This window comes from Pongo pygmaeus, chromosome 10 (genome assembly GCF_028885625.2).
Source record: "Pongo pygmaeus isolate AG05252 chromosome 10, NHGRI_mPonPyg2-v2.0_pri, whole genome shotgun sequence".
In the NCBI taxonomy this organism is placed as follows: domain Eukaryota; kingdom Metazoa; phylum Chordata; class Mammalia; order Primates; family Hominidae; genus Pongo; species Pongo pygmaeus.
In genome coordinates, this window is record NC_072383.2 from 21,773,783 (window position 1) to 21,785,809 (window position 12,027).

The following is a 12,027-nucleotide window of genomic DNA, read 5'->3' on the forward strand; positions in this document are numbered from 1 at the left end:
CCTGGCCAACATGGTAAAACCCCGACTCTACTAAAAATACAAAAATTAGCTGGGCATGGTGCTGGGCACCTGTAATCCCAGCTACTTGAGAGGCTGAGGCAGGGGAATCGCTTGAAGCCAGGAGGTGGAGGTTGCAGTGAGCCAAGATCACACCATTATACTCCAGCCTGGGCAACAGAGGGAGACTCGTCTCGGGGGTGGGGGGAAAAAAAAAAAACTGCCTCCAATTTATACTGAAAATTCTCTCTTCAGGACTAAGTGGCATAGAGAATGTTAAATGTGCCTCGACATCTTCATAACTCATATATTTTCTGTTTTCTACATATCTTGAAAGGCAGTGCCAAATGACGTGTAATTATCTAGGTGGTAAAACTGAAACATACTTCCTCTTCCCTTGAATATAAAAAAGCATTGTGGTATTAGTACTTTTATCTTGGATCATTGTTCAGAAGGAGGTTCAGCCCCCACACAACCACATTTTTACTGCCATGAATGGCAAGAGAAAATGTAGAGCTCAACTTACCCAATGGAAAAAAGGCTCAAAAGACAAATTATGGCAGAACTTAGCAGCCAAATTCTTACCAAGTACAGACTTTTGACATACTGATCTCTCTCCAGTTGCAACTGGGAACATGCACTTTGAATGATGTCATTCAAAATTACCCTGCCCAGATACACTTTTCATTGATTCTCTGGAGGGCAGTTCTAAGAGATTCTCTGGGGCTTTCTCTGCATCATGAGACGCAGTACAGTTCTGCCCTTCACCTTCTGGCAGTTTGTCACCTCGTCCCTATGACCTCAGAGGAACTTTATCTCAGGCCAATTGTTTGTTCCTTGAGCTCTTTCATTTCCCCTAAAAATCATTTGCTGCCCCTCTAAATGGCCTACATCTCCATCTATCTCCCTCTCCCCTCAGAAGAGGGTGCTCTTTAAGCATCAACCATCCGGCCCTTCTAGCAGTCTCATTTTTCAGCTGGTTCCCATGTTTATGACTGTTCTATGTTTTTCTTCTCCTGTTAAGCTGTCTGTTGTCAGCTCATTTCTGCAGTGAATCTTCAGAGAGGAGACTGGAAGCTTTCCTTCCACCCATATGCTAGAACTATAAAGCAGAAGAGTTTAGAAAGAATTTCCTATTTAAGTGATGAAACCTCATACTCCATTTCTGATAAATAACACTAAGGTTAAAAAAAGTTATTTTTGACCAAAAGCTCTGTTGACATTTTATTAAACAAACACCAACCTATTTAATTTTCATAATGTAAATGGCAGATATTTTCATAATTCTTATGCTAATAAATCATTTTCCTGATTTTTTGGGTAAAACCACATATTCATAATGAAGTCCAGAAACGTGAATTGTTTTAAATAATTTCTTCTTATTTGTGATTACAAGTATACCTCTACAGAAAGTTAGTATACTCACACAAAGGCTAGTTTTCCAGAGGAAAATGGCAAGTGTAGAAATTCCCAGAAACAAAATAATGATAACTATCCAAGAAATTCCACAAAAGTCAGTCCCAGGATGAAAATGATCAGGCACAGAATTGATAACCTGGAATAATAATAGTTGAAATAATGAAAAGGTCAATGACACTGACAATATTTCACTCAGAAAGAATCATCCTTAGAAACTGTCAACCTCCTCCAAAAGGTAACCACATCCCTCAGATACCACCGTGGGATTCCACTGCTACAAAAAAGAACAGAAGTTAGAAGTTTCATGTTTTTCAGATGGCTGGTAGTGTTTTTAGGCATTGCAAATGTGGGGTGTCATCTTTCTTGGTATAAAGCAGGGATATCCAATCTTTTGGCTTCCCTGGCTATATTAAAGCAAAGTTGTCTTGAGCCACACATAACATACACTAACAATAGCTGATGATCTAAAAAAAAAAAAGCTCCTTTTCTTTTTTTTTTTTTTTTTTTTGGAGACAGAGTTCCGCTCCGCTCAGTCGTCCTCCTTCAGCCTCCCAAGTAGCTGAGATTACAGGTCTCTGCCACCATGCCCGACTAATTTTTGTATTTTTAGTAGAGATGAGGTTTCACCATGTTGGCTAGGCTGGTCTCGAACTCCTGACAGGCGATCTGCCTGCCTCAGCCTCCCAAAGTGCTGGGATTACAGGTGTGAGCCACTGTGCCTGGCCACTTTTTGCTTTTGTTCTTGTTTGTTGTTTGTTTTTGAGATGGGGTCTCACTCTGTCACCCAGGCTGGAGTGCAGTGGCGTGCTCTCAGCTCACTGCAACCTCTGCCTCTCAGGTTCAAGTGATTCTCCTGCCTCAGCCTCCTGAGTAGCTGGGAGTACAGGTGCCTGACAGTGCACTCAGCAAATTTTTGTATTTTTTGTGGAGATGGGGTTTTGCCATGTTGGCCAGGGTGGTCTCAAACTCCTGACCTCAGGTAATCTGCCCGCCTCAGCCTCCCAAAGTGCTGGGATTACAGGCAAGAACCACTGCGCCTGGCCAAAATCTCATAATGTTTTAAGAAAGTTTACAAGTTTGTGTTGAACTGCATTCAAAACTGTCCTGGGCCACATGCAGCCCATCACTCATGGGTAAGACAAGCTAAGTAAAAAGTAATTATCTTATCTTTTCTGTTTTGAGACAAAGTCTTGCTCTGTTACCCAGGCTAGATTGCAGTGGCATGATCTCAGGTCACTGCAACCTCCGCCTCCCGGGTTCAAGCGATTCTCCTGCCTCAGCCTACTGAGCAAATGGGATTACAGGTGCCTGCCACCATGCTTGGCTAATTTTTGTATTTTTAGTAGAGACAAGGTTTCACCATCTTGGCCAGGCTGGTCTCCAACTCCTGACCTCATGATCTACCTGCCTCGGGCTCCCAAAGTGCTGGGAATACAGGTGTGAGCCACTGCGCCTGGCCAGTAGTTATCTTTTCTTTAAAGTTATTTACTTGTTTTTTAAATTGATGTGTAACATTGGATGCATTTATTATATATCACATGATAAAAGAATCCCTCTAAATACTACTTCTCTGTTGGATTATGTGAATCTTTGTCATTTAAAGCTCAGCATAAGTAAAAAAAAAAAAAAAAAAAAAAAAAATACAATGAAGGGATTACTTCATTCACAAATAAGTATCAAATTTTAGTGCTTAAAAATTAATAAGGTGGGCCGAGCGCGGTGGCTCATGCTTGTAATCCCAGCAATTTGGGAAGCCGAGGTGGGTGATCACGAGATCAGGAGATTGAGACCATCCTAGCTAACATGGTGAAACCCCATCTCTACTAAAAATACAAAAAATTAGCAGGACCTGGTGGCACGCGCCTATAGTTCCAGCTACTCGGGAGGCTGAGGCAGACGAATCACGTGAACCGGGGAGGCAGAGGTTGCAGTGAGCCGAGATTGCACCACTGCACTCAGCCTGCATGACAGAGTGAGACTCTGTCTCCAAAAAAAAAAAAAGAAAAAAAAAATACCAAGGTGGAGATCATGAAAATGGCATGAAGAGTGTGGGATTTCTCTAAGATTGTTGATATTCATTCCATTAGACTCTTATGTGAGTGAAGATGAAGACTTCCCCTGAGTAAGTTCAGACAGTTTGTGATAGCGTTTCTACATCGATTCCTCAGGATTTAACTATATATTTTTGAAAACATCTCAATTTTAAATGTTTCTTTCAAGATGGTGAATTAAACAGAGATAGCCCTTCAACAGGGTGAACTCAGCATATGCTGAGTCTGAAATGCAAATGATGGAGTTAGAGAACCATACAACAATGGTAATGATTCAGAAACATGGTGTTGAGCAAAATAAGGCAGACACAAAAGAGTACCTATGGAATGGTATGCATCTGTATACGCGAAATTCCAGAATAAGCAAGCTAACCCATGATAAGAAAGAGACTGGCTGGGAAGAGTGAGAGTTCACTTTCTGGGGTGACATAATAGTTAGATCTTGGCTGGGCATGGTGGTTTACACCTGTAATCCCAACGCTTTCGGAGGCCGAGGTGGGCGGATCGCCTGAGGTCGGGAGTTGAAAACCAGCCTGACCAACATGGAGAAACCCTACCTCTACTAAAAATACAAAATTAGCTGGGCGTGGTGGCATACGGCTGTAATCCCAGCCACTCGGGAGGCTGAGGCAGGAGAATTGCTCGAACCTGGGAAGCAGAGGTTGCGGTCAGCTGATATTGCGCCACTGCACCCCAATGGGCAACAAGGGATATTGTGCCATTGCACTCCAGCCTGGGCAACAAGGGAGAAACTCTGTCTCAAAAAAATAATAATAATAAAATAAAAATAAAAATAATAAAAATAAAATAATGTAGATCTTGAACGGGGGCTGGGTTATGCTGGTGTACGTACTTCCCAAAGTTAGTAAACTTACACTTAAGGTTATAAATTTTGGCCGGGCGCGGTGGCTCACGACTGTAATCCCAGCACTTTGGGAGGCTGAGGCAGGCGGATCACGAGGTCGAGAGATAGAGACTATCCTGGCGAACATGGTGAAACCCCATCTATACTAAAAATACAAAAATTAGCCAGGCGTGGTGGTCTGCGCTTGTAATCCCAGCTACTCAGGAGGCTGAGGCAGGACAATTGGCTTGAACCCCGGAAGCGGAGGTTGCAGTGAGCTGAGGTCTTGCCACTGCACTCCAGCCTGGGTGACAGAGTGAGACTCTGTCTTTAAAAAAAAAAAAAAAAAAAAAAAAAAAAAGTCATCAAACCAGATGACACAAATCAAATGATATTTCACTTTGTTTTGGTCCATTTTGTTTGTTTGAGACAAGAGTGCAGCGGGGCCATCTCGGCTCACTGCAACTTCCAGCTCTTAGGCCCAAGCGATCCTCCCACCTCAGCCTCTCCGGTAACTGGGATAACAGGTACGCACCACCAGGCCCGACTAATCTTTTTTGGAATTTTTTGTAGAGTTGGGGTTTCGCTATGATGCCCTGGCTAGTCTTCAACTCCTGGACTCAAGTGCTCTGCCCACCTCGGCCCCCTAAAGTGCTGGGATTACAGGCCTGAGCTGTGTAATTTCATGCCACATGACACAGCCCGGTAACAAGGAAGAAACCCCGTGGGTCCAGCGTCTACTCACATAGGTGGGGTGATGGCTGATAAATCCCAGCAGGAGGAGCCAAAAGAGCAGCCACCACACCGACATGTCCTGGTCCTCTCAGGGCGCCCTGAGGCGGCCAGGACAGAGGCGGGGGTGGCTTAGGGCGGGGGGAGGAAAGGGGAAGGGGACGGGACGGGGAGGCGGAGGGAAGGGGGAGGGGAGGGAAGGGAAGGGAAGGGAAAGGAGGAGAAGGGGGCTGTTGGGCACCTGGAGGTGGAAGAGGAGGAGAAGGGGTCTGGGAAAGGATCCGGTTCAAATTAAGTTCTCAAGCGCTGGTGGAAGGTTTAGCTACAGGTCACGGAGAAGGTCAATCAGGGAAGCAACAGGACGCGCAGGGCAAGGGAGCCTCCGTGAGGCTTAGGAGCAATTAGATGGAGACCAAGGTTCTGCTTTCCGCCCAACTGCCAAACCTTCTTCGGTCTGGGCCATCTCTTAGCAACCCTGGGATTTCATACTCCCTCTCCACCAATCCCTGATGCCGGTGGTGCTGCCTCACAATGGACAGTCCGCGTGCGCCCCGCCATTCCAACGCCCCTCCCCCATCTCAGCCCCCCACGCTCCTCACAAGGACAGGTCCTCTCTGGAACCTTCAGAAACCTGATTTCTGGTCCTCCCCAACCAGCTCCCTGTCCCTGCTTCTGGGCACTCCTTCCTTCCTGAGGTCCCAGAGTTCCTCAAGGTCAAACATGGAGAAACCCTAACTCTACTAAAAATACAAAATTAGCTGGCCGTGGTGGCATACGGCTGTAATCCCAGCCACTCGGGAGGCTGAGGCAGGAGAATTGCTCGAACCTGGGAAGCAGAGGTTGCGGTCAGCTGATATTGTGCCACTGCACCCCAATGGGCAACAAGGGATATTGTGCCATTGCACTCCAGCCTGGGCAACAAGGGAAAAACTCTGTCTCAAAAAAATAATAATAATAAAATAAAAATAAAAATAATAAAAATAAAATAATGTAGATCTTGAACGGGGGCTGGGTTATGCTGGTGTACGTACTTCCCAAAGTTAGTAAACTTACACTTAAGGTTATAAATTTTGGCCGGGCGCGGTGGCTCACGCCTGCAATCCCAGCACTTTGGGAGGCTGAGGCAGGCAGATCACGAGGTCGAGGGATAGAGACTATCCTGGCGAACATGGTGAAACCCCGTCTATACTAAAAATACAAAAATTAACCAGGCGTGGTGGTCTGCGCTTGTAATCCCAGCTACTCAGGAGGCTGAGGCAGGACAATTGCTTGAACCCCAGAAGCGGAGGTTGCAGTGAGCTGAGATCTTGCCACTGCACTCCAGCCTGGGTGACAGAGTGAGACTCTGTCTTAAAAAAAAAAAAAAAAAAAAAAAAAAGTCGTCAAACCAGATGACACAAATCAAATGATATTTCACTTTGTTTTGGTCCATTTTGTTTGTTTGAGACAAGAGTGCAGCGGGGCCATCTCGGCTCACTGCAACTTCCAGCTCTTAGGCCCAAGCGATCCTCCCACCTCAGCCTCTCCGGTAACTGGGATAACAGGTACGCACCACCAGGCCCGACTAATCTTTTTTGGAATTTTTTGTAGAGATGGGGTTTCGCTATGATGCCCTGGTTAGTCTTCAACTCCTGGACTCAAGTGCTCTGCCCACCTCGGCCCCCTAAAGTGCTGGGATTACAGGCCTGAGCTGTGTAATTTCATGCCACATGACACAGCCCGGTAACAAGGAAGAAACCCCGCGGGTCCAGCGTCTACTCACATAGGTGGGGTGATGGCTGATAAATCCCAGCAGGAGGAGCCAAAAGAGCAACCACCACACCGACATGTCCTGGTCCTCTCAGGGCGCCCTGAGGCGGCCAGGACAGAGGCGGGGTGGCTTAGGGCGGGGGGAGGAAAGGGGTCGGGGGCGGGGAGGCGGAGGGAAGAGGGAGGGGAGGGGAGGGGAGGGAAGGGAAGGGAAAGGAGGAGAAGGGGGCTGTTGGGCACCTGGAGGTGGAAGAGGAGGAGGAGGTGGAAGAGGAGGAGGAGAAAGGGGTCTGGGAAAGGATCCGGTTCAAATTAAGTTCTCAAGCGCTGGTGGAAGGTTTAGCTACAGGTCACGGAGAAGGTCAATCAGGGAAGCAACAGGACGCGCAGGGCAAGGGAGCCTCCGTGAGGCTTAGGAGCAATTAGATGGAGACCAAGGTTCTGCTTTCCGCCCAACTGCCAAACCTTCTTCGGTCTGGGCCGTCTCTTAGCAACCCTGGGATTTCATACTCCCTCTCCACCAATCCCTGATGCCGGTGGTGCTGCCTCACAATGGACGGTCCGCGCGTGCCCCGCCATTCCAACGCCCCCTCCCCCATCTCAGCCCCCCATGCTCCTCCCAAGGACAGGTCCTCTCTGGAACCTTCAGAAACCTGATTTCTGGTCCTCCTTAACCAGCTCCCTGTCCCTGCTTCTGGGCACTCCTTCCTTCCTGAGCTCCCAGGATTCCTCAAGGTCACTCGGTGACAAAACATAAAAAACAAATGATGGCAGGATGGCAGGAAGAACCTCATACCCAAGCAGAGTGCTAGGTTTTACAGCCCCCGCTCAGCCATTCATATTCTAAGCAACAAAACATCAGCAGGATGCAGAAGTTCCCAATAGTAAACCATCTCCATCACATCCACATAGCCATCAGGCCATCAACCTGTATCTCAGGGACAAATGTTGTAGATACACTCATTTTAAGCATGCATGGTACATTTACAAAAATTAACCTGACTTATTTTGTTCCAGCAAATCTCAATATATTTTAGAGCAATCAAATCACCACAGCATGTTTCTGATTATATAACTGTGCTAGAAGTCAATGATTAAAAGCTAACTCAAAATTATTATTTGCTTGGAAATTCAAAGTGCCCTTATAAGATATAAACATAAGAAAGAATCCAAAATGAAACAAGATTGTCTTTAAACTCAATGATAAGATCATAACATGGCAAGAAAATGTCTCCCTCTGGCCTGGGAATTCCACTTTGTGGCACAAGGTTGTGTGATCTCACATCACCCCTAAACCACCTAGACATGTTAACATCCGAAACAGAGTGATGATGTCACTTATCTATATCATCTTACTGCCTGTGTGCATGGACTTTAAATTCTGAACCCAAATGAGGGGGAGAAAACCAAGTTGACTTTCATGATTGACCTTTCAGGGATGTCCAAGAAATCTGCATTTCAAGAAACAAAGTTCATCAGCTTCTCTCCTAGGGTATTTGGCCACAATACCCAGAGGGCTTGGCAGCATCATGAGTGATGGGTGGGGAGCACCAAGCAGGTGGGGAGCACCAAGCAGGTGGGCAGGGCCCAGGGCCTGGTGACCAGGACAGAACCCCACTATCCATCACCTTTGCAGGCCCTGTCCTCAGCTAAACTTCCCAAAGGCCTTCTTCTGCCCGATCACACAGAGTGTGCCCAAACTCACTCAGGCCTCTGGCAGCTGAAAACCACTGCTTTAAATCCCTTTACCATTTATTATGACATAAGGTTACTGTAAGCAGGAAATATTCTACTGATGTTACAAATGGAAAGCCAATGCCTTTACCATAAATAGAAAAACAACCCTAAGAAACAAGCAAAACAAAAACAAAACGGGCTGAGTGTGGTGGCTCATGCCTGTAATCCCAGCACTTTGGGAGGCCGAGGTGGGCCAATCACAAGGCCAGGACTTCCAGACCAGCCTGGCCAATATGGTGAAACCATGTCTCTAATAAAATACAAAAATTAGCTGGGTGTGGTGGTGGGCGCCTGTAGTCCCACCTACTTGGGAGGCTGAGGCAGGAGAATAGTTTGAACCTGGGAGGCAGAGGTTGCAGTGAGCGGAGATTGCACCACTGCACTCCAGCCTAGGCGACAGAGCGAGACTGTCTCAAAAACAGCAACAACAACAAAGAAACAAACAAAAAACAGGGTTAACAAAACTATGGAATTCAATTCTATTTGTATGCTGCAGCCATGCTCCAGCCCTAGATTTGGCTGGGCACGGTGGCTCATGCCTGTAATCCCAGCACTTTGGGAGGCTGTGGCAGGCAGATCACAAGGTCAGGAGTTTGAGACCAGCCTGGCCAACGTGGTGAAATCCCGGCTCTACTAAACATACAAAAAGTAGCTGGGCATAGTGGCGGGCAGCTGTAGTCCCAGCTACTCCCAACCTGGGAGGCAGAGGTTGCAGTGAGCCGAAATCATGCCACTGCACTGCACTGCAGCCTGGGCGACAAGAGCAAAACTCCATCTCAAAAAATAAAAATAAATAAATAAAATAAATGAAAAAATAAAATAAAAATAAATTCAAGCTTAGCCTGGGCAACATAGGGAGACCCCATCTCAAAAAAAATAAAAGGCCAGGCACGGTGGCTCACACCTGTAATCCCAGCACTTTGGGAGGCCAAGGCGGGTGGATCACCTGAGGTCAGGAGTTCAAGACGAGCCTGGCCAACATGGTAAAATCCTATCTCTACTAAAAATACAAAAGCTAGCTGGGCGTGGTGGCACATGCCTGCAGTCCTAGCTACTTGGGAGTCTGAGGCAGGAGAATCGCTTGAACCTGGAGGCAGAAGTTGCAATGAGCTGAGATCACACCACTGCACTCCAGCCTGGGCATCAGACTGAGACTTTATCTCCAAAAAAATAAAAAATAAAAGTAGTCAGGAAGAGACATCAACAAAAATTGGTGATGAATGGGGTAGCAGTGGCACTGGGGAACAAAAGGGAACAGATATTTTGCACTGCAATTGTCATCTCGTTTCTTTTCTTTTTTTTTTTTTTTTGAAATGGAGTCTCCTTCTGTTGCCAGGCTGGAATACAGTGGTGTGATCTCGGCTCACTGCAACCTCCGCCTCCCAGGTTCAAGCGATTCTCCTGCCTTAGCCTCCCAAATAGCTGAGACTACAAGCACATGCCACCATGCCCAGCTAATTTTTTTATTTTTAGTAGACATAGGGTTTCACCATTTTGGTTAGGATTGTCTTGATCTCTTGACCTTCTGATCTGCCCACTTAATCCTCCCAAAGTGCTGGGATTACAGGTGTGAGCCATCATGCCTGGCCAATTGTCATCTCTTTTCAATATTGAGCACATATGGGTACACTGTAAAGGAAACTTTAAAATCTCAGGATCCCAGCCCCCCATCTTCTTATGCAAAAGAGAAAGTCATTGCAACACCATTTTCCAAATGAATAGCTGTTCCTAAGATCATGTAACAGCCAGATAGATGTCTACTCAGCAAGAAAAGGCCTCAGGCATCTGGGAAGGGCTGCGCCCCATAGATCATTCATAAGTAAATTATTTGCTGGCCTCCTATAATCAAGGACATGCCAATGTTAACGTTAGGTCTACAAACTATTTTTTTCTTTGAGATGGAGTCTCTCTCTGTCACCCAGGCTGGAGTGTAGTTGCGCAATCTGGGCTCACTGCAACCTCTGCCTCTCAGGCTCAAGCAATTCTCTTGCCTCAGCTACCCGAATAGCTGGGATTATGGGCGTGTGCCTCCACACTGGGCTAATTTTTGTATTTTTAGTACAGATGGGGTTTCGCCATGTTGGCCAGCTGTTTTAGAACTCCTGACCTCAGGTGATCCACCCGCCTTGGCCTCCCAAAGTGCTGGAATTACAGGTGTGAGCCACTGCACCCAGCTGAGTAAATTTCTTGATTGCACAGAATGTGTGGTGATATTGGTGGACTTAAGGACATTGAATTGTTGATCAGGAATAAAGTATTGTGTGTGTTTTCTGGGGTCCTGGATAATGCTGTAGCATTCAGGGTAGACTGAGTAAAAAAAATGTAGAGATGGTTTCCTAGTTACTTGTTTTTGCTTCTAATTTTCATTCATTTGCTATTTATTCTCTTCTGGCTTTCCTTGTGTATGCATATATATAAAACCATTATTATTATTATTATTGTTTTTAGTTTCTAGTGGAAAGCTTTTATTTGGTTCTGTGAATAGTCATTTTATTTCCTATGTATTTCTAGCAAGTTGTATTCATTCCATTGATCTAGAATACCTAGGCTGCCTTTGTCGGGCCTGCAGGAATTAATGGAGCATACCAGCTTTTTATTTTTTATATTTATTTTTTGAGACAGAGTGTCACTCTGTCGCCCAGGCTGGAGTGCAGTGGCACGATCTCAGCTCACTGCAGCCTCCACCTCAGAGGTTCAAGCGATTCTCCTGCCTCAGCCTCCCGAGTAGCTGGGACTACAGGTGCCCGCCACCACGCCCGGCAAATTTTATTTATTTATTTACTTATTTATTCTTTATAGAGATGGAGTCTCACTCTGTCACCAAGGCTGGAGTGCAGTGGTGCAATGTCATCTCACTGCAACCTCCGCCTCCTGAGTTCACGCCATTCTCCTGCCTCAGCCTCCCAAGTAGCTGGGACTACAGGCGCCCAGCACCACACCCAGCTATTTTTTTGTATTTTTAGTGGAAACGGGGTTTCACCGTGTTAGCCAGGATGTTTTGCTCTCCTGACCTCGTAATCTGCCCGCCTCGGCCTCCCAAAGTGCTAGGATTACAGGCTTGAGTCACTGTGCCTGGCCTGACATTGTATTTTAAAGAATTTTTTTTTTTTCTTTTTTTAAGAAAGGATCTCGCTCCATCACCCAGGCTGGGGTATGGTAGCACAATCTTGGCTCACTGCAACCTCTCTCTCCTGGGTTCAAGCCAACCTCCCACTGAAGCCTCTGGAGTAGCTGGGACTACAGGTACACACCACCACACCTAGCTAACGTTTAGTACTTTTTGTAGAGATTTCCTAGGGGTTTCTCCATGTTGCCCAGGCTGGTCTCAAACACCTGAGGGCAATTGATCTCGCTGTCTCAGCCTTCCCAAGTGTTGGGATTACAAGTATGAGCCACCTGTAATTTCTCCATTCTAAGAGACATGTAATAATGTCTCATGGTGATCTTAATTTGCATTTCACTAATGACTAATGATGTTAAACATCTTTTCAAGTGCTA

General features: G+C 46.2%; 1 protein-coding gene across 19 annotated transcripts in view; it reads right to left on the reverse strand.

Moving 5' to 3' along the window:
* Positions 1–12,027, reverse strand: part of LOC129009439 (nuclear pore complex-interacting protein family member A7) — a 39,139-nt gene that overhangs the window by 12,813 nt on the left and 14,299 nt on the right. For 11 of the 19 annotated variants that reach the window (XM_054442342.2, XM_054442340.2, XM_063672492.1 and 8 more), the window contains one exon: positions 1,424–1,552. In XM_054442342.2, coding sequence (XP_054298317.1) covers positions 1,424–1,552 — 129 coding nt within the window. Of the gene's footprint in view, positions 1–1,423; positions 1,553–5,056; positions 5,516–6,805; positions 8,599–12,027 lie in introns of those variants that run through there. The other 8 variants (XM_063672495.1, XM_063672494.1, XM_063672493.1 and 5 more) reach the window with 7 other exon arrangements.